The sequence below is a fragment of the Scatophagus argus genome, chromosome 9 (genome assembly GCF_020382885.2).
Source record: "Scatophagus argus isolate fScaArg1 chromosome 9, fScaArg1.pri, whole genome shotgun sequence".
Taxonomy (NCBI): domain Eukaryota; kingdom Metazoa; phylum Chordata; class Actinopteri; family Scatophagidae; genus Scatophagus; species Scatophagus argus.
In genome coordinates, this window is record NC_058501.1 from 25,525,868 (window position 1) to 25,547,441 (window position 21,574).

General features: G+C 51.1%; 2 protein-coding genes across 31 annotated transcripts in view; one reads left to right on the top strand and one right to left on the bottom strand.

Moving 5' to 3' along the window:
* The first annotated feature begins 490 nt into the window (after positions 1–490).
* pik3r4 (phosphoinositide-3-kinase, regulatory subunit 4) lies at positions 491–13,418 on the top strand. Of its 3 annotated transcripts, none has more exons than XM_046398526.1 (21): positions 491–588; positions 1,337–2,071; positions 2,398–2,531; positions 2,982–3,192; positions 3,294–3,689; positions 3,842–3,976; positions 4,069–4,290; positions 4,673–4,846; positions 4,991–5,136; positions 5,224–5,427; positions 7,702–7,903; positions 9,249–9,379; positions 9,840–10,062; positions 10,232–10,397; positions 10,503–10,667; positions 10,745–10,956; positions 11,049–11,180; positions 11,288–11,388; positions 11,938–12,026; positions 12,584–12,704; positions 12,859–13,418. In XM_046398526.1, the coding sequence occupies exons 2-21, from the start codon at positions 1,354–1,356 to the stop codon at positions 13,027–13,029; spliced, it is 4,053 nt and encodes a 1,350-aa protein (XP_046254482.1). In that variant the 5' UTR covers positions 491–588; positions 1,337–1,353; the 3' UTR covers positions 13,030–13,418. The 3 variants fall into 3 exon arrangements, with proteins under 3 accessions (XP_046254482.1, XP_046254480.1, XP_046254483.1); XM_046398524.1 differs by having other exon boundaries at positions 513–880; XM_046398527.1 differs by having other exon boundaries at positions 514–880; positions 9,249–9,340.
* A 452-nt stretch (positions 13,419–13,870) lies between these two features.
* Positions 13,871–21,574, bottom strand: part of col6a4a (collagen, type VI, alpha 4a) — a 52,875-nt gene continuing 45,171 nt past the window's right edge. For 27 of the 28 annotated variants that reach the window (XM_046398498.1, XM_046398502.1, XM_046398509.1 and 24 more), the window contains 7 exons: positions 20,911–21,001; positions 18,265–18,918; positions 18,053–18,140; positions 17,609–17,763; positions 16,977–17,147; positions 16,110–16,157; positions 13,871–15,093 (listed from right to left, as the gene is read on the bottom strand). In XM_046398498.1, coding sequence (XP_046254454.1) covers positions 14,918–15,093; positions 16,110–16,157; positions 16,977–17,147; positions 17,609–17,763; positions 18,053–18,140; positions 18,265–18,918; positions 20,911–21,001 — 1,383 coding nt within the window. In that variant the 3' untranslated portion in view covers positions 13,871–14,917. The remainder of the gene's footprint in view (positions 15,094–16,109; positions 16,158–16,976; positions 17,148–17,608; positions 17,764–18,052; positions 18,141–18,264; positions 18,919–20,910; positions 21,002–21,574) is intronic. The other variant, XM_046398516.1, reaches the window with a different exon arrangement.

Here is a 21,574-nt window from a genome sequence, read left to right on the forward strand (position 1 = left end):
AAGCTTCAATCAACACACAAATCACGTCTCGTCCCGCACATTTAATATTCTACGTTATACTGCTGTACTGTTCTGTGTTTGAAGTTATGTATTACCACATTTCACTTCATACTGTATCTCATACTGCTACTGTCACTTTAATCTTTTAACTTTTGTCTTTATTGCTCTTGTGTAGTTTCTGTTCTTAGTTCTATTCTGATTTTAGCGTTAATTTTTTTCCTTTTCTAACTTTCTCATTTTATTTGTATTTATTTCTGCTGTCTCAACTATTGGCGTGTCATCTCATCTTATTTCGAAAATTTAGCTAGTTAGATGCCCGGCCCAGTTAGCCCATATGTTTATGTTTTTAAAGGTATTTGGCCTTTGTGTTAAAAAGGAACAAAACTGCATGTACATGAAATGTGCATTAAAGTATATAAATGTATGTACCATTTTTCACGCTACTGGGTGGTACCTCCTTCTAATAGACCATCTTTGGATTAACAGACGTTGACCAGCAGGGGACGCTCGTGTCCTATGCGTGGGCCGTTTCCGCTCTAACCCGGATCCATAACAACAGCTGGAAACGGCTGCCAGTCTAACAGCAAAGTAAGCGACTCAGGCTGCTGCTGGAGTTCTTTATTCACGGGTACACTGAGTTTACCGCCACGGGCGTTTCAGCGGCGGCAGACAGGTGCGATAGGTGTGCGGCTGTCGTAGCTAACGCGCCCAGAGACGCGACATGAACACTCTGGCTGAAGTTTGTTCCCGTTAGCAGACGTTAGCGGCATCACCGGAAACGGAGGGACGTCGACTGCTCGCTAGCCCGCTGGAGCACACACACCGTCAACAACAACGACAGCGATCCTGTCAGCATCAGTGGGGGCCACGCTCACATCCGGTAGCAATAAACACACAGTGTGGTTTAGTTGTTTTAATGTCAATGGTTTGAGAGTGGCTAACGTGAACGGTTATCCTAAGGGAGCTGCTAACTAACCGTTAGCCAACATGCTAAATTAGCGCTGTCAAAGTGCTGTTTGTGTTGCTGAATCATGTGACTGAGCTGGAGGTTCGAGCCAGCATTACTTTGTGTGTAACGAAGGCTCACAAGCTGTGAAATCCAGATGTTTGGCTTCATCAAAGAACATCTGAGAAAAATTAAACATGAGGGAGGATCGATGCAGGCTAAGCCTTTGACTCAAATACCTCCGAATATGTGTCCTTTTGTTGTGACTGTGGGTCCTGTTGGTGGCTCTGAGAAGAACGTTCAGTGGCGTCTCCTGGGCAGAGCTCAGGTGGACAACATACAATGCAAAAGTCATTGACGTTTTTTTGTTTTGTTTGTAATTTTCCACAGACACGTGTTGAGGTGTGATGGGGAATCAGCTGGCGGGGATCGCCCCCTCACAGATCCTGTCCGTGGACAGCTACTTTTCAGACATCCACGACCATGAGTACGATAAGAGCCTGGGCAGCACCCGCTTCTTCAAGGTGGCCCGGGCCAAACACCGAGAAGGCCTGGTGGTGGTCAAAGTCTTTGCCATCCAGGACCCTTCGCTGCCTCTGACCAGCTACAAACAGGAGCTGGAGGAGCTGAAGATCAGACTGCACTCCTGCCAGAACTGCCTGCCCTTCCAGAAAACGTCCCTGACTGAGAAGGCCGCCATCTTGTTCCGTCAGTACGTTCGCGACAACCTGTACGACCGCATCAGCACCCGGCCCTTCCTCAACAACGTGGAGAAGCGGTGGCTGGCCTTCCAGATCCTCAACGCTGTCGACCAGGCGCACAAAGCCGGGGTCCGCCACGGAGACATCAAGACGGAGAACGTGATGGTGACCAGCTGGAACTGGGTGCTGCTCACCGACTTCGCCAGCTTCAAGCCCACGTACCTGCCGGAGGACAATCCCGCCGACTTCAACTACTTCTTTGACACATCCAGGCGGAGGACGTGCTACATCGCGCCAGAGAGGTTTGTGGATGGAAGCATGTTCACCTCAGAGAGCGACCAGAACACCCCGCTGGTGGACCTGACCAATAACAACCAGAGGAGCAGAGGGGAGCTCAAACAGGCCATGGACATCTTCTCTGCAGGTACACACACACACACACACACACACGGTCAGGGTCAGATGATGAGAATCGATGACGCATCAGCACCAAAACCAGAGACGATAAAAGGTTCACGGTTCACTTGGAAAGTGGACTTGGATGCCATCGGGGCGTGTCAGTCTGTGGTCTGGTCAAACCAGAGTCTAATCAATTAAATAAATTAAAGTAAGTAATAAGTACATTATTCAGTGAAGTTCAGTAATGAGTAGTTTCAGTGAAAGTTTTAAATTCACTTTTTACTTATAGATGCATTTTCTCACATTTTACTCGTGTAACATGAAAACCAGCGTCGGCGTGTGTGTTTTCAGGCTGTGTGATAGCCGAGCTGTTCACCGAGGGCGTCCCCCTCTTCGATCTGTCCCAGCTGCTGGCCTACCGTAAAGGACACTTCCAGACAGAGCAGGTCCTCATGAAGATCGAGGACCGGAGCATCCGGGAGCTGGTAACGATCGCTGTCGGCTGATTGGTTCTCAGAAGTCAGTGTTGTGTGTCTGTGAGTGAGCGCGATCACAGCTTTGGATGTTGTTTTCATTGAGCTGTCTGGCACCTTGTGGCCACAGCTGGATACCGCAAACTCTTTTTGAGAAGGATAAATTAGCTGCTGGAGCTAATGTGGCTGTTAGCCTGTTGGAGAAGCTAACACTGACAGGAATCCTCAGTGATTAAAAACCATTGATACGTTTGGCTACAGGAATCTGAACAGATCATCGTGGACGAGTGTGTCGTGATGCTCGCTCGCCAGATGTTTAAAGGCAGGATGAAGTTGTTTATTAGCACAGAGCTCAGTGGTCTTACAAGAGAAATGCTGGTGTTTATCTGTGGCTAACCGCCAGTGTAGCCGAGCGCCTTGTGGCCGTCGTTAACGTGCTGCGATTGGTCCTTTGGCTCTCAGGTGGCTCAGATGGTGCAGAGGGAGCCGGAGAGGCGGCTGACAGCAGAAGAGTATCTGAAGCAGCAGAGAGGAAAAGCCTTCCCCGACATCTTCTACACCTTCCTGCAGCCCTACATGGCTCAGTTCGCCAAGGAGACCTTCCAGTCCGCCGATGAGCGAGTGCTCGTCATCCGCAAAGACCTGGACAACATCCTCCACAACCTGCGAGGAGGTGGGAGAGTCTCTCAGACGTTTCTGATGGCCACGCAGGGAAAAGTGTTTCCTTCTCTTCTGTGTTTTCTGTTTTCAAAAGGCAAACTGTTTCTCCTCCAGGTTCTTCTTCCTCCTCTTCATCCCAGGAAAGCAGCGACTGCGCGTCGGGCTCCCGGGAGGAGCAGGGCCTCATCGTCCTGGTGTCCGTCATCACGTCCTGTCTGCAGACGCTGCACTCCTGCGACTCCAAGCTGGCAGCGCTGGAGCTCATCCTCCACCTGGCCCCGCGGCTCGGCGTCGACATCCTGCTCGACCGCATCACGCCCTACCTGCTGCACTTCTGTAACGACCCCGTGCCTCGCGTGCGCGCTCAGGCCGTGCGCACTCTGGCCAAAGTGCTGGCGCTGGTGAAGGAGGTGCCGAGGAACGACGTCAACATCTACCCCGAGTACATCCTGCCGGGCATCGCCCACCTCGCGCAGGACGACGCCACCATCGTCAGGCTGGCATACGCAGGTTTGTGGGTTTTAGGCTTTGGAATAAAATGACCAGAGAATGGATTCCTCACAGCCACATCAGCTTGTGTTAAACTCAGGTAAGGAGCGCAGCATTCTTTCAACAAGTCTTTGGCTCTTGTTCTTCACTCTCGTCTGTGTGCCGCTGCTTAGAGAACATAGCTCACCTGGCAGAGAGCGCGCTGCGTTTCCTGGAGCTGGTTCAGGAGAACAACGTGAACACGGAGCAGGACCTGAGCGGCGAGGACGCAGAGGAAACGCTGCACCCCAACGAAAACTACGACTCAGGTAGGGAGGTGCACGCGACACGCTGAGCCGACTTCCCCTCCGCCGAGCGAGTCTGTTCGAGTGCCAAACGCTGCTGTGTGTTTCCCGCTCAGAGCTGCAGGCGCTGCACGAGATGGTGCAGCAGAAGGTGGTGACGCTGCTGAGCGACTCGGAGAACATCGTCAAACAGTCGCTGATGGAGAACGGCATCACGCGCCTCTGCGTCTTCTTCGGCCGGCAGAAAGCCAACGACGTCCTGCTGTCGCACATGATCACCTTCCTCAACGACAAGAACGACTGGCATCTGCGAGGAGCCTTCTTCGACAGCATCGTGGGTACGAAAACCACAAAGTGCACATTGAAAGTGGAAGTGACAGCCGCCATCAGCGCGTCTGACGTTCTGTCACGCACTACAGCACTTTAGTTTGAAGCCTCGCTTTGATCCACTCCGTTCAGTTAAAGTCATACACAGCAACACTTCCTGTGTCTGTTTCAGTGGACAGGAAGTTCAGTCGACTGGTGCTGCTACGCTCTAGCCCTAGTGGTAAAATTTTGGTATTTTGGTCCAGTCCGGCTTTAAAATGTTTACACCAACCCAACCCTTCTCTGGAAGTGTTTTCTGTTCCTGATCAGGCAGGTGGAGGTTTGTCCCCTGAGGGAGGATGAAACCGACGCAGTAGTCTTAACCTTCTCCCTCTCTGCCTGTCGGTCCTGAAGGCGTGGCGGCGTACGTCGGCTGGCAGAGCTCGTCCATCCTGAAGCCTCTCCTCCAGCAGGGTCTGAGTGACACTGAGGAGTTTGTCATCTATAAAGCTCTCAACGCTCTCACCTGCATGTGTCAGCTGGGGCTGCTGCAGAAACCTCACATCTACGAGTTTGTCAGCGACATCGGTAAGTTTCACTGGGCGAAACACACTGATGCCCGTCCTGACTGGGCGGGAACGCCAGACCAGGACGGCGGCACTCGTGTCAGGGTGCAGTGAAGTGGCAGGAGCTCCTGCACCTGTGTAATCTGTCTTTCCCGGCTTCCCGTAGCTCCGTTCCTGTGTCACCCCAACCTGTGGATCCGTTACGGGGCGGTGGGCTTCATCACTGTCATCGCGCAGCACCTCAACGTGGCGGACGTCTACTGCAAACTGATGCCTCACCTCAACCCCTTCATCACCCAGCCCATCATCCAGGTGAGCCGTCGTCATCCTCATCGTCCTCACACGTCTTTCGCCATCTTCACGGCACACCTTCCTCACCTGTCCCCCCCCTCCCTGCAGATCGATAAGGAACTGGTCCTGCTGAGCGTGCTGAAGGAGCCCGTCAGTCGCTCCATCTTCGACTACGCCCTGCGATCCAAGGACATCGCCAGCCTCTTCCGTCACCTGCTGCTGCGACAGAAGAAGCGCGCGGGGTCGATGCCCGAGTGTCCGACTCCTGAGGACCCGGCCATCGCACAGCTCCTGAAGAAGCTGCTGTCCCAGGTCAGAACCACACCGAGCGGTCCGGTCAGGGAATAATATTTGGCAAAGTTTTAGGTCACTGAAGTGCTGCTGAGCGAGCTGTTCAGCCGTTCATGTTGTTCTACCGTGACAGGAAACGTGTTGAAAAGTGTGTTTGAGAGCATGACACAAGCGTGTGAAAGTCTGACGTGGAGTCGTGGAGCTGCGTTAGAAAATCACGTTTTGACAGCCGGGATTAAAAATACACTCGGCTCAAATCCTCACAGCAGTTTCACTGGTTGAACTCCACAACCAAAATCAACATTTCCTGTTTACCTTGGAGCGGGTTTGACACGTCACACATAATGATGGCGTCTCGGGTCGAAACACCAGCGGCCGGACTCACCTGGTCCGGTTCCTGCCGGGCGGTTTCACACCACGGGGGGTTTCAAGCTGTGTGATTGGAGAACTGGCAGACTGTGGGCGTTGAAGTCCTGACAGGCGGGCGCTCAAAGCTTCAGACAAGACTTCAGTCGGACGCGACTCAACGCGTGGGGAAGCCGCTCAGTGACCCTCGCAGTAAACACGCCAAAGCTTTCAAAACCTTCAAACTGAACCTGTTGGATTTAACCACCCAACACTGTGCTGTGTGATGACGTGTTTCCACCAGAGGGGGCAGCACTGCATGTTATCACCCCCACACACACACACACACACACTCACTCACTCACTCTCTCACTCACTCACTCACTCTCTCTCTCACACACACACACACACACACACACTCACTCACTCACTCTCACACACACACACACACACACACTCACTCACTCACTCTCACACACACACACACACACACACACACACACACACAGGGCTTTGAACTTTGGATCATGAGTTACCTTAAATGAGTCCATATGGCCTGTGTGTGTGTGTGTGTGTGTGTGTGCGTGCGCCTCCCTGATGTTTTCAGTATGTTTTCCTGTTTGTCATCAGGTCAAAGTGCTGAAAAGACGTCGGCGTTCGTCAGCTCAGCTGGGACGTGAACACGAGCGGCGAGTTCGCAGAGTGACTCTCTGTCTCTGGTCCCCAGCTGCTGTAAATGACCTCCATACGTGTCCCCTGTCCTGTCTGTCTGTGTCTGGTCCCAGTCTGGTGTCCAGCCGTGGTCACTGGGAGGAAGCCGATCCCAGCTGTCTGTGGCGACTTTCCCCCGTGATCTGAGGTCGCCATCCAGGTGCAGTCGGCCGCAGGGCCACTAGCTCCACGGCTAACGGGGCTAACTAGCTGAGCGTGTCATGTTTTACAAGCTGCTTTAAGACGAGACCAACATTTGTGGATTATAATCTCATTTCACTTGATGACTTCATTTTCAGCACATAACCCGTCCTGCAGGACGTGAAGTGAGATCATCTGCATTCAGTGCTAAAGACGAAGGCTTACAAATCAGACGGCGCCGCAGCAAAATAAAATCCTGCTGCAGTTTCCAATGGGAGGGAGGAAAGCACAAAGTTCAGATCCACTCCCACAGACTCCCACACACATTTCTGCTCAGCAGCACTTTGATTAACTGAAGGTCCAGGATCTGTGAGGACCAGCGTTTCTGTGGAACGTCTCACTCGTAAACCCTGGAGGCACTTCCACAAGACTCTGGATAGTTTCAAGTGAATCCAGCTCACACTGACTTGTAGATGAATGTCAGGCACAGATCCAGGATCTGTGTGAGCTCCTCTTAGTCTTCATGTTCTGAGGAAAAACCACAGAGACGTCGTGTGTGTGCGCACAAACAGCTTCCACGCAGCTTTTCTTCAGAAATATGAGCTTTAGTCACACATGGAGCTCAGATTAAATTTCACAGATCAGATCCAAGTCTGCAGGAGTCAGATCAGGTTTTTAAGGTCGGATTGGAGTCGCCGAGTTCTTTTATCGACGACGCAAACTGTATTTGACGACATGTTTTCACAGGATCAGCTTGTCTGACTGTTTTCTGTTCTCACTTTGTGTATTTAGTCCTGCTCACCAGTCTCAAACCGGCTTTAAGCTGCTGCTCTGCTTTCTCTGGCAGGAGCCTCTGATTCTGGATCCGTTTGATTCTGGAGGTTTTTACAGAGTTCAAAGAAAACCACTTCCAGTGATGGAAAACAGGAAGGCGGGTGCAGGAAGTGAGGCTGAGGGTGGAATCGTGCTTTTGAAGATACGCTCTTCAGTCCTGATTGTCTCTGCTGATCAGAGCCTGGGACCTCTGGGACTTCATGACGAAATGTGTCCAAATGTCTCGCGGTCACCGTGTCCTGTTTGGTGTCTTCTGTTGTTCAGGGGATGACCGAGGCCGAGGAGGACAAGCTGTTGGCGCTCAAAGACTTCATGCTGAAATCCAACAAGGCCAAAGCCAACATGGGCGAGCAGAGCCACCTGGGAGAGGCGGCGCAGACCGGCGTCATCGACCTGGCCACGCTCGGCATCACCGGCCGCCAGGTGGACCTGGTCAAACCCAAGGCTGAGGCCGAGGACAAGAGAGGTAACCAGCCCTGTGGAGTGCTGCCACACAGCCTCGTGTCTCTGTGTGTCCGCCTGCCATCCCGAGGGGTTTTCAGGCTCGTCGTGTTGTCGAGCTAAAGCCTCGCGTCTCGCCGTTTATTTACGGGTTTATTCTGTCATCAGCACCCACTGCAAACGGCTGACCGCTTGTAAAGCTGCAGGTCTAAATGTCAAGTTAAAGTATCGACACACTTGAACTACAAATAAGAGTTTCATGTTGACTTCACGAAGTGCGTCGCCGCGCCGCCTGGCCCGCCGCCTGGCCCGCCGTCTGGCCCGCCGCCTGGCCCGCCGTCTGGCCCGCCGCCTGGCCCGCCGTCTCATCGTGTGTGTCTGCTCTGATAAAAGCTTTGTGCTGGCTGAGCTTCAAACTGCAGAAGAAAAGTCTGATCTCAGAGCAGTTTCCGGGGGTCTTTATAGACCAACATGAGTCAATGTCCGTTTCTCTGAACCGCGATCCTCAGACGGTCCCCCTAAGCACCCGTCATTCACTACCCTCACCTCAGTCACAATGATTAATCAGTAATCTTAGTCTTCTGTCAGCCTGCCGTTCTTTCCCTCCATGGAGGTGAAAATGTCCTGAGGACAGGGCCAGAGGAGACACGACGAGGTCATTAAAAGCTAAATGTTTTGACTGTGTCCAAACTGTGTCCTGCCACAGAAATCTGTGAGGACTGACGGGTTTGATGAGGCGAACACACCTCTGAATGACCGGGGTTTCAGGCTGCAGACGCGGACTCGGAGGACAGAGTTGAGGAATCTTCAGCAGTTAGTGAGTCACTCTGGGTTCTGGACTGACGGTCGGACAGCACGTGTCGCCAGGCTTCTGTCCTGCTCTGTCCGGTCTGTCCAGCTGATCGCAGGTCAGTCCGGCCTGCTGAAACATTAATATTGAGGCATTTAACGTCAGACACACGTCCAGATGTGAGGCAGATGTTTGTCCCTGAATCAGCAGAATAAATGACTGGCGTCAGTTCAAAGACAAAAATCCCGGAGGAAACCTCCCACGTTAGTCCCGATACCTGACAGGACAGAGGGCGCCCAGACGGCGTTCAGGCGGCGTTCAGACGGCTCTCTTCAGCCCTCACTTTACAGCAGAAACCAAAGCTAAGGTGAGGATTCCCTCGCTGTCGCTCCGCGTTAATGATGTCAGAAGAGAATCCCGACTCGTGGGTGTGTTTTCATTGGAAACAAGCGACTGCATGTTTGATCGTAACCAGCTGTGGAGCACTCGGACACCTGGGACCCGTTAGCTGGTGGAAGGCTGGACGAAGGTTTCATTTCCTGTTTTTGTTTACCTGTTGTTGTTCATTTCTCTCCTGCAGCGAGGAAGCACACGAAGCAGGACTCCACGATGAACGAGGAGTGGAAGAGCATGTTTGGGTCCCAGGAGCCGCCCTCAGCCCAGACCGCCACGGTGAGCCCACCCCTCCCATCAGGTGTTCGCCGCAGGCAGGTACGAGTGGCCAGGTGATGACACGGCAGGACGAGCAGAGCGAAGGTTTCCACGGTCTGCTTTGTCATGACACGAAGCTTCACCGTGTTCACCTTCGCTTTGTTTGCTGTCAGATTTTGCAGCTTCAGCACAATCCGTTTTGTCTCAAACGGCTTCTTGAGCTTCTGTGCGGTGAGACCTGAAGGGATGAGGCTTTACGACGCTTTAGGCTTCGCGTTTCGACGACGATCGTTTGATCCTCGGGTAGGATTCATTTCAAACATCCTAAACTTATTGAGCTCAGGCAGAAGAGAAGCGAGTGGCAGACTGGGAAAGCTTTGGATTGAATCTGAGGTCGAAGCCGAGGGAACAAACGGCGGACGAGTCGAGCTGTCGGGTCTCGTCACTGTGAGGCTCATTTGTTTGCTGATCACGTGAGCACGCCATCAGTCAGGTAAAGACGCAAGTCGTGTGTTTGCAGGCTGCCGACGGGCCGGCGACTCAGACCAGGAAGAGCGCCGCGGCCCCGGCGGTGCCCGTGCTGCAGTCGGTGCCGAGCGGCCCCACCTACCAGCGCCGCATCAACACCTGCAAGGCGGAGCTGCAGCAGCTGGTGCAGCAGAAGAGGGAGCAGTGCAGCGCCGAGCGCATGGCCAAACAGATGATGGAGAGCGCCGAGTGGGAGAGCCGGCCGCCGCCGCCCGGTAACTCGCACGCACACACTCACAAACACACACACACACACACACACTCACTGCTGAGCTTCCAGACCAGTTCGGTCTTTGTACCCGAATTAATCTAATCAGGTCCCACCGTTTTCGTCCTGAGCGAAGCCGCACGTTCTGCTCTCAGACTTGACTCTGGTCGTTTCAGGTTGGCACCCTAAAGGGCTGCTGGTCGCTCACCTGCACGAACACAAAGCTGCCGTCAACCGCATCCGAGTCTCAGACGAACACTCCATCTTCGCCACGGCGTCCAATGACGGCACGGTTAAAGTGTGGGACAGTCAGAAGATGGAGGGAAAGACCACGACCACCAGGTGAGTCCTCCGCAGGTCTCGACCACAGAGGGCTCTGAAACCCCGTCAGCCTGACTGTTGCTGGTCCCGCGTGTCCTTTAACGTGGTCGCATTGTGTCCCTGCAGGTCGGTGTTGACCTATTCTCGCATCGGCGGTCACGTCAAGACGCTGACCTTCTGTCAGGGCTCGCACTACTTAGCGGTGGCCTCAGACAACGGGTCCATCCAGCTGCTGGCGGTCGAAGCCAACAAACCGCCGAAATCCCCCAAAGTTCAGCCCTTCCAGACCAGGTACGGCACACGCATCCGCAGGTGGAGACTGTGCACAGGTGACGCATCTCATGCACCTGATGTGTCCTTCCTCTCAGGTGTCTGGACCTGCAGGAGGACGGCTGTGCGGTCGACATCCATCATTTTAACTCGGGCGCCCAGTCGGTGTTGGCCTACGCCACCGTCAACGGCTCGCTGGTCGGCTGGGACCTTCGCTCCAACTCCAACGCCTGGACGCTCCGCCACGACCTCCGCCTTGGACTCATCACCTCCTTCACTGTCGACATGCACCAGTGCTGGCTCTGCCTGGGTATGTGTGTATGTGTGTGTGTCAGTGACAGGATGTGTTACATTTTTGTCCAGTTCAGCTGCCGTAGTTCACCACTAAACCTCCCTCCACAGGAACAAGCAGCGGCACCATGGCCTGCTGGGATATGCGGTTCCAGCTCCCCATCTCAAACCACTCCCACCCTGTCCGAGCACGAATCAGACGACTGCTGATGCATCCGCTCTACCAATCGTCTGTCATCGCAGGTGAGACGACCTGTCTGTCCCTTTAATGTCTTTACTGCAGACTGAAGGAGCGACGGACTGCTCATCTGTCTGTCTGTCTGTCTGTCTGTCTGCCTGTCTGTCTGCAGCTGTCCAGGGGAATAATGAAGTCTCGATGTGGGACATGGAGACCGGAGATCGTAAATTCACCCTGTGGGCGAGTTCTGCACCTCCTCTCTCTGAGATGCAGGTGTGTGTGTGTGTGTGTGTGTGTGTGTGTGTGTGTGTGTGTGTGTGTGGTTTCCTGCCCAGAGGCAGACTGACCTGCAGTGAACCCGTCTAATCGCTGATGGTGTCATCGTGTGATTTAGTTTAAATAATCTCAGTTTAACATCTTCTGAGCATCTGCGTTCTGTAATTACTTCTTAAAAAATGCGTTTATTCTAATGTGAAACTAAACTCGTGATGTTTCTGTCTCGGGGCTCGACGTGTTCCCATCGGGTTTTGTGTTTACGATCAACTCTCTTTTCCCAATTTAGATTTGAAAAGAAAAGTAATAAAGAGGATAAGAACCAGAGTGAAGTTAGAGTTTAAGTCTTCTTCACAGCTGGAGGTCCAGGAAGGAGCTTCACACGCCTGCATCACGCAAAGCTGCTGCTGCTCCTGAACGCAACACTGAACTAATGAACGCAGCTTGTTCACCGGAAGGCTAACAGAGTGTGTGTGTGTGTGTGTGTGTGTGTGTGTGTGTGTGTGTGTGTGTGTGTGTGTGTGTGTGTGTGTGTGTGTGTGTGTGCAGCCGTCTCCTCACAGTGTTCATGGGATCTACTGCAGTCCTGCTGATGGGAACCCACTGCTGCTGACGGCTGGATCCGACATGAGGATCAGGTCTGAGACACACACACACACTTTTACACACTTCTGCTTTGGATTTCATCACTTTTATTCATGAGCTTTGTGTTAAACAAGTCAAACACGTCAGTCGAGGCTTCAGCTCGCCGCTGTGGATGCTGACACCATCGGAGGTCAGTTTTAATTCACTTGTCAAACTCGGCGTTTTTAGCTCCGTCTCAGCTTAGAAACTGAACGCAACAGACGCATCGCAAGCTCCGACAGCCGACTCAGTCAGGGTTTGGATCCTACAGACGTCTCAAAGGTTTAGTTCAGGTTTATGTTTTAAGTTTCTGCTCATTAAGAAATATGGAGGAGGATACAAAGAGATGGACTTTAATTCCATCCGTCCAGCTGCGTGTCGGGCCGAGAGCTGAACCAGGTCTGCTCAGATCCACGTTCAACATAATCACGTTTTGAAAGCAGCAGATGAGATGAAGATCGTCACGCAGTCAAATCGCTTTGATTTTGTGAAACAAACGACGTGTGAACCGAATTTAAACCAAACCGCACGCTTTAAAATAAGGTCACTAACGTGGTGTCGTGGCGTTCAGGTTCTGGGACCTGGCGTATCCTGAGAGGTCGTACATCGTGGCAGGAGGAGCCCACGACTCGCTGCACTGCCCGTCAGTCCTCTACAGCAGGAAGATCATCGAGGGAACTGAGGTCGTACAGGTGGGCACGCACACACACAGACACGCACACACACTCATGATCTCCTGAAACGTGTGAAAACTGGCTCCATCGTTGTGTGTTGGTGTCCACGTGGTTCTTTTTCCCATCATGCCTCTCTGCAAGCGACATTAAAACCCGTTTCCTGTCTCTGCAGGAGATCCACAGTAAACAGAAGAGCGGCGTGGCAGAGGACTCGCCTCGCCGCGGCCCAGAGTCCCTTCCTGTGGGGCACCATGACATCATCACCGACATCGCCACCTTTCAGACCACGCAGGGCTTCATCGTCACGTCGTCCAGAGACGGCATCGTCAAAGTGTGGAAGTGAGGACGAGCGGCAGCGCGGGACGACGCGCACACACACACACACACACACACACACACGTTTAACCTGCTGGGTCTCACCTGAACTGTCGAGTGTGTGATGAGCTCAGAGTCAATATTTTATCTTTACTGCAGCTTATTCAAACTCCGAGTCTCCATATGGAACGTGGACCTGATTCTGGACTTGGTTTAGCTTTCAGACAACATGGAGGTCAGCTCTGTTAACCCGTCTGTCTGCCTGCCTGCCTGTCTGTCTGTCTGTGCTTTCAGTCAGCTGTAGATTTCGTGCAGAACTTCTGTTTAATCGGAGTAATATAAAGTTTGATTTGAATGTTGTCTTGACGTGATGAACCTGCACTTCAGTGTCTAATAAAATCTGGTGTTTGACCAGAAGCAGAAGCGTTTGTGTTATTGATCAGTTGTTTCACAGCTGGATCACAATCAAAGTGATCAAACCTGTCAGTCAGTCTGCAGGTAAACACTCAGATCCTGAGCTCTTTCTTAATGTTAAAGTCCCAAAGCTTCTGCCACAGAAAGCTGCACTGCCGTTTGTCTGTCCTACTGTCTGTCCCCCTGCATGGGACGAGGAGACGGGGACTCAGTTTACATTCTGGCGTTTCAGTCAGTCGGTGAATCTTTAGCTTCACTGGCTAAGCAGCTACAGCTGTTAACATCTGTAAGCAGTCTTGTACAACATTAGTTTGAATCTGTGTGTCCACCAGTTGTCCCCCGTCAAACCCATTTTCCCCCAGGGATCGATAAAGTATTTCTGATTGTGACACCAAACTCCTCATCCATCAGCGGCCGCTCTGGGCTAACAAACCGTCCAGCAGGAACTCCCAGGGTTTCTTTAATTCTTTATTGTTTCTTACATGAAGCACCATCGTTGGCTTTGATAAACCACAGGCAGTGACGTCCCCGTCCAGATGGACAGACGGGGACACAGGCTGAAGCGGTTCGGAGCAGAGAGCCGAGTTCAAGGCCTTTTAAGGCTCAAACTGGGACTCGAGCTGCTCCGCAGCCTCTTCAGGCATGTGTTTACATTTGTGGAGTAAATCACCGAGCAGACGAGAACGTCTGAACGCCGCTCAGTTTGATCGACGGCTCACAGGAAAAGTCTGCGTCTTACTTTGAAAGTTTTGTCGAGCAGTTTTGGTGTTTGAAATGTTTGGAAAACGAAGCCTGATTCAGTTTGGGAACATTTCCGATTGCTTCTGCCTCGAGATCGGCTGTAAAACCTTCTGGAGGACGCTCGTAGCGTGCTTGGTCACAAGGAAAGCGACCAATCAGTGTGGAGCGTGTGCGTTCAGGCCGACGTCACGCCTTCCAGGTCGTCCATTAAAACATGCTGACGAACCAAAGCTCTCAAAGTAAACTCTGACTTTTTCTCTTGTGTTGGAAACGGGCCGAATTACAAACGGCTACGACACAAGCTGATCTGAAAACAGTCTGGAACTAAAATAAAAAGAAATTAGCACAAAAGCCATGAAAACTGAAAGGTTTTGTTACTGAATCAACTGGAACTCATTCACATGAACACATTTTAACGTTTCTGAGCTTCACACAAACAAGCTGATGTGAACCTGAAAGCCTCTGACCAGCGTCCGACATGTTTGATCAGCGTCCAATGGTTTCTTTTGTAAAATGGCGAAGGGCTGTAAAGAAATACTGTGAGGGAAGTAACAAAACATGCACGTTCAAGAAAGAAAACTAAGGGCAGCTGCTCGGGGTCAGAGCAGTGTTTCCTGAAGGCGTCTAAGTGTTTGCTGTCCCAGCTGTCGATAAAGCTTTTTGAATGGTTTGGAAGCCTGGGCATTTTCCTTGAAGACAGGCGTGTTCTCGAAGGTTTCTGCTGCCTCGGCAGTGACTCTCGGGCCGCCCCGGCGGCGTCCTCACCGACTCTTGGTCAGACAGAGGTTCTCGCACTCCTCCTGCGTCTTGAAGCGGTTGCCGTTGCCGCCGCAGCCGCCGTACCAGAAACGAGAGCATTCGCTCTGTTCGGAGTCGAAGAACCACATCATGGTGTAGTTCTGGCAGCTGCCCGGGTCCTGGCTGAGGAAGCAGGCGTCTGGATGGGGACAGAGATTACAGTAAACATCGCTCAGCTTCACGCTCACTCGCTGATGATTTACCAAACTGGTCATTTTGCCTGCTTAAAGTGGAAATCATCAACTTTTGCTGCCTTACACTTCATTGCTGCTCAGGAAAATGAAGGCTCAAAAGAAGCACAAAACCATAACAGGAAGAGGATCTGTTCTCCCCCTCCCCCACTAAGGGTGGAACAACCAGAGTATCTGTGGAAACTCCACCGTCTGCTACCCCGTCGGCTGAGACCAGAGTTTGCCTTCGCACAGCCGGTCCTTCCTTTGACGTTGAAATGTAAGTTTGCTTGTGGCCGCTAACGTTAGCCATCTGGTCGTTTCCACTTTAATGCAGCTGGTTGTTATTTTGTAATATTTCTGTTTCTGCTGGTCATGTTCCAAGCTCTGACATTAAGTTCCTTCCTTCCAGGCAGACGCTGCTTTCTGAGACTTCAAACTTTCTACAGCAAGAAAATCCATCACAGTCAACTCCAACCATCTTCTGCCATTTATTCAGACCTGAGAGTGTTTTCTGAGTCCGTCCCGGCTGCCTCACAAAGAGGCTTTGTGCTGTTCTTTACTGGAGAACAACCACTTAGTCCTCATCCCACTGCTGAGAACTGAAGCTGTTTGGCCACAAGGGGCAACAGTGAGCCCACACTCGAACGCAACCTGCGACCTGCAGCACACAGGTGAGATTTATGCTTCATCAGAAGTGTTTAAACACTCGAAAAAGACTTGATGAAGACTGGCTCCTCCCATAAAGAACAGCTGCTTCTCTGAGCTGGGCTCGGTTGGGGTTGAAGGTGGATGTTTAGGGCCAGACTTCTGGTATGTTAAAGCAGACAGGAAGATGACTGTGATGTATTTATTACCTGCAGCAGGTTTCAAGTCTCTGCATGTTGAAGATGCTCAGCAGGACACAAGCACATCCTTTGGAGTTAAAACAGGCAAAAACACCAGAATGGTCCTTTAAAGGAAGAACGGCTGTGCTGGTTTTTACCTTTGGAGGCGAAGCTGGTCAGCTCAGGCTTCAGCAGGATGTTTGGATCTGAGGGAGTCAGACAGAAGCTTTGTGTGTTGAAGGACTAACGAGAGCACACGCACACACACACACACACACACACACACACACCCTGCAGCCTCATTTAATCCGCTCGTGTGGAGCTGCTGTTTGTGCTTCATAAAGTGTTAACAACATCAATTAACTGAGTTCACACCCACACGAACTCAACTCACAGCAATTACCATAAAGATTAACAGGTCACGTGTCAGCAACCAGCACGAAACGCGTGCGTGTTAAAATCAAAGCCGAAGACGTCTGAGGGTTACGTTTCGACCGTCTGTGCAAGAGAAGAATCAGCAAAAAGGCTGGCGATGAGCTGTGGAAAGATGGCCGACAGAGAAACACGGACACGACTCAGACGAGTCTGTGGACGAGCAGACGTATCGGAACGCTAAGTGCAGATAGCATCTCTTGTTTCTGCTCTTTGTTAGCTGGTTAGCTTGTTAGCGGCTGATGCAGCGTTAGCAGCTGAGAAACATTCATTAAAATCTGCTGGATGTTACAGCGTGTTCACCTGTTGGTAGCAAACAGAGAGCTCATTGGCTGTCGGCGGATTTATCGATCGGCTTTCAGATTCGTGACGGAACAAATCGAGCTCCTTTCTGACTGAGGAGGAAGTTTAGTTTATGTTCTGTGAGCTGAATGATGGCTGAATTTTGATTTTTGGATGAACTGCTCCTTTAAACATTCAGCAGCCACTGACACGGTGACGTCCAGAGAGACACAGGAAGAAGACGAGACGTCGTTACTGTCAGACATGCACACACACACACACAGTCGTGTTAGTCCACACACAGGACTTACAGTGGTTGCCACAGGTCCACAAACATTCACGTTCCGTGTTAAAGCGGTTGGCGTTACCGCCGCAGCCGCCATACCAGAAGGGAGAGCATGCACCGGCGTCTTTGTCAAAGAACCACAGCTGGACATAGTCGGCACACTGGATGCCAGCATCAGCCCCCAGCTGACACTGGGCTGAAAGCAGAACACACACATTTACGACACACACTGCGAACACACACAGGAGGATAATCAGAGCGGGAGGACGGCGGCTCGTCGGATCATAACGCCGCTCCACAACACATGCAGACGTCTGAATGGACGGATCGCAGACTGCAGTCACACGAGGGGACCGTGTCAACGAGAACAAGTGACCAATCACAGGGAAAAGAGTCAACGCATTGAGCCAACAGCAAAGTAAACACTGCGGTTTACTGTCCCCAGTACATTCTGGTCCATACAGGACGGGCCTGCATCAGAACCAGGTACCGCCAGCACATTTCACTGCTGTGACGTCACCTGAGCACAGACTGGACACAGCGCCCCCTGGAGGCACTACTGAGGCTCAGGTGATGATGATTAACAGCCTTCAGACAGGAAAGCATAACTCAGCCTAAGCCTACGTGTTACTAAGCGTGTGTGTGTGTGTGTGTTACCGTTAGCCTCGTGGACGAATGTGTGACGGTCTCCTCTGCTCAGAGACTCGATGATGTCCAGCTGGCCGGTCTGAGTCCCCCCTCCTGTCTGCTCCTCAAACCTCTCCTCCACCTCCTCGGCAAACTCCTCCTCCAGCACCACCGCCGGCCCCTGACTGGACACACAGCAGCCACAACTCGCTGAGTCACTGTGAGCCGCGAACGTTTGTTGCATGCAAACCAAAAGGTGATGTGAATCAGGTGTGTTTGGAGCGACGAGTGAGGCTGCACAAAGCGCAGTCGTGTTAAAGAACCGTTCGGCAGCCTCACACCCAAACACGTTCAGTTTCCTCTCACAGAGGAACGCTTGATGACATCATCAGGTGATGTCATCAAGCGTCTGGCAGTCACGATGAGATGGACTCGTCTGTTCTCGACAGCACCGGCACCACAGTGTTACGTTACCCGTTTATGAATATTTGTCCTCCATCCTGGTCTTTCAGCTGATCACACTTCCGTTTCAAAGAAGGAGGAGGATACAAGTTGATCTCCTCTGAAACAAACACCCGACAGACAAGTTGAAAGCACAACAAGTGGAATTAAAGGAGCAGTAAAGGTTTCTGATGTGTGGAGGTGAAGGCAAACTGGTGTCATTTGACCTCAAAGTCTGATCTTACTGTTGAAGGCAGTGAGGAAGACCCTGAAGAAGCGCTGGGCGTAGCCCTGCTCGTCGGCCTTCAGTCTGCCCACGTGGATCAGGTGCTGCTGCACGGGCAGACTGGCCAGCTCCTCCACCTGCGTCCGGTTGTAGCGATCGCCGACCGTCACCACAAACAGCGCCACCCCCTCACACTTGGCCTTCTGGGAGATGTAGTGCAGCTTGGCTCGGTCCTCGTAGGCCGTCTGGGTGCCCACCACAGACAGCAGCACCCTCTTCCTGCGGGGCTGGCTGGCCTTCAGGAGCACCTCCCTCAGACCGAACTCCAGCGTCTGTCCCAGCGCCGAGGAGCCGCCCTGCTGCCGCATGTTCTGGATCAGGTGCGTCTTCATCGGGTCGTGGGACTGGTAGTTCTGCAGGCCAAACTCCAGCTTGGTACCCTGGGTGCCGCCCTGCTGGACTACGGCCACCCGGGCCTGGTTGCCGGCCCTGCGGGGCTGTGGGCTCACGGCCAGTTGTTCCACCACAGAGCCCAGCAGCTGCTGGACACCTGCGTACTCATCAGTCTGCACCTCCCTGGAGCTGTCCACCACCATGACCAGGTCCATGTCAACCTCCTGAGGCTTTGGGACGTCCTGGATGAAGGCGCACTGCTCCAAACGTTTGCAGGGATCTGAAGAAACAAGACGCACTCATCCAGAAACCGTCTAAATGTCTGCTGGAAACAGTCTGTGCTAATTAAAGCTTCTTCCCATCACAGTAAAAGCTCCTCATCTGCATAGCAGGTAACCAGACGAGGGGTCATAAACACAATCCAGCTGTTTTTCTTTCTGTATCCGCACTCTCTCAAATAAAGGCAGAAATATTTGCTGAGCGCATTTGATTATTTCTGACTTTGGTGACAACCAAAGTCTCCAGTCCAGTCAGACCCTGTGACGAATGTGGGCCCGAGAGGCTCAGCCCTGTTTAACTTCTGTTTCTGCTATCAAAATGAACAAATGACAAAATGTAAAGATCTTGGTTTGGTTCTCGACCCCCAATTGAAATTTGATAAGCACATTGAGAAAGTCTCAAAAACAATAAAAAGTAATTTAAATTGTTTCAAATTAATTAGACATTATATCCCAAATCAGGCCGCCCTTTTGTACATCCATGCTATGATATTTTCACATATATCATACTGCATGACCACTTGGGCACAGGCCTCTCCCACAGTCACAAAATGCATCAGTTCACTGTACAATCAAACTATAAAAATTATGGACAAAAAGCAAGTCCGCATCCATCACTGCAGTATTCTGGAGAAGTATAGGTTAGGTTATAGGTATAGGTATATATAAACTGCTAAGCTTTGAAAGCTTTGGCGATTTATGATTTATGCTTCCTCAGATTAATGTTCAAGTGTATCAATAATTTAGCACCCGAGCCCCTCAGCTCGTTTGTTCAGAGACAAAACAGCAGAGTCACCAGAGGTTCCATAAATGGTAACTGTGGCTTTCCACGCTGCAGAACCTCATTTGGTCAGTCTGCCTTCTCTTGCTGTGGAATTCCTTGCCGGCTGAGCTCAAGACAATGTCTGAGTTTACAGCATTCACCATTAGGGTCAAGTCTTGGCTTACAAGTAACCAAATGTGTACCCATTTGTAAATATCACTGTGAGAGTGAGAGTGAACAGTAAGTGAATTAGTGTTTTTAAATTTTGTTGGTTCTCTGTGTGTGTGTGTGTGTGTGTGTATGTGTGTGTGTAGAAAGGCCCAACCAGGAACAGGAGTTGTGAATTAGCATTAGCTATAAACTCTTGTGCGACGCATCAGCTGCAATGCTTTTTTTTTTTTTTTGTAACTATGTTTGATTGCACTTGTCCCTGTTAAATAAAAAATAAATCAATAAAATAAAAGCACTTTCTCATTTCTATCCACAGACTGTTGATTCTGCTGAATTAAAGCAGATTTTATCAGCTGCAGTTAGCTCGCTGATTAACATCAGCTCCGTGAGCCTCCTTTTTCTCACTTTTCCATGTTTCCAGCCAATTTCTTCTTAAATACCACTTGATGGCTACATGCTATCATGCTAACAGAGCGAGGCTAATGCTAACCAGCTGCTGGTACAGAGTCACTGGTTGGCTGCTTGGCTATTCTCGCTCATGTTTACTGTATGGTTTTACTCATAACATCAAGAGAGAGAAGAACATAATGCTGCCGCTAACGTTAGCCTAAGCTCTGATAGCATCCAGGACTGGCTCCCATACAGTGGATGTTCCGGTCCTGAACGGGGCTTCTTTTGACCCCTAACACCACAAACTAATGTAGAAATGTCATAATATGCCAACTCCTGGTTTGTAATGGTTGGTTACCGCTGTAGATAAGCAGTAGTAGTTTGGGTTTGCTAATGTTAGGGGAAACTGTTTAACCACAGAGAAGGGAAGCAAAGAGATTTGTGATTTTTGGACTAAAATTTAAGAATCTTTTCTATGATGATATAATCATGTGTAAATTCTACACTCATTTTGATCACTTGAATTTCCCTCGGGATCAATAAAGTATCTATCTATCTATCATTTTAATTTGAGTATCCAAATCCTGTAATTTTGGTAAAAAATGAAACATGCTACAACGATCAAATGAAATAACGATTCCCTGATTGACTGATATGAACATCAGCTCACCGTAACAGATGGCACAGTTCCTGACCTTCCTCAGGTCAGCAGCCATGTCCCTCCCCAGCACCGTGAAGATGGAGTTTCCCGAGTCGTCGACCTGCGAACAAACAGCAGCTGTCATTACTAAGTGATGACGACGTGGCTGAGAGCTTCGGTATCAGCTTTCAGCCATGGCTGCCCTTTCTTAACGCTGAAGACAAATGTCTGGCAGCAGGAGGTGAATGTAATCCTAACCGAAAAGGGAGACGACGTGCAAAGGAAGCTGGAATGAAACTGTGTTTTCGAGCCAAACAAGAAAGCCTCCCTCTTGGCAGCAGCAGCTGAGATGTTCAGGGTGGATGTTGGTGCGGTCCAGCTCGCCGCATGAACAAACACCGAGGTCGTCCGCGGTGTCACAACATTAACGATAATCTGCTGTGATGAGGCCCTAAGAGCTGTGTTTACTTTTACCGTCAGCAAAAAGATGTGGATCATCGCATTTTTATCCCATCAGAAACACTCTGAACCAGCAGCCGAAAGAGAGGGAGGGAGGTGAACTCAGGCATCAAGTCTGTCACTGTGAGAAAGGCGGGACGTTCAACATGTCTGGCTGTCCATATGATTCGTTCGAAGGCTCATCAGACACCACAAAGCTACACTCGTGATTCAGACATGATTTCATCATCCATCA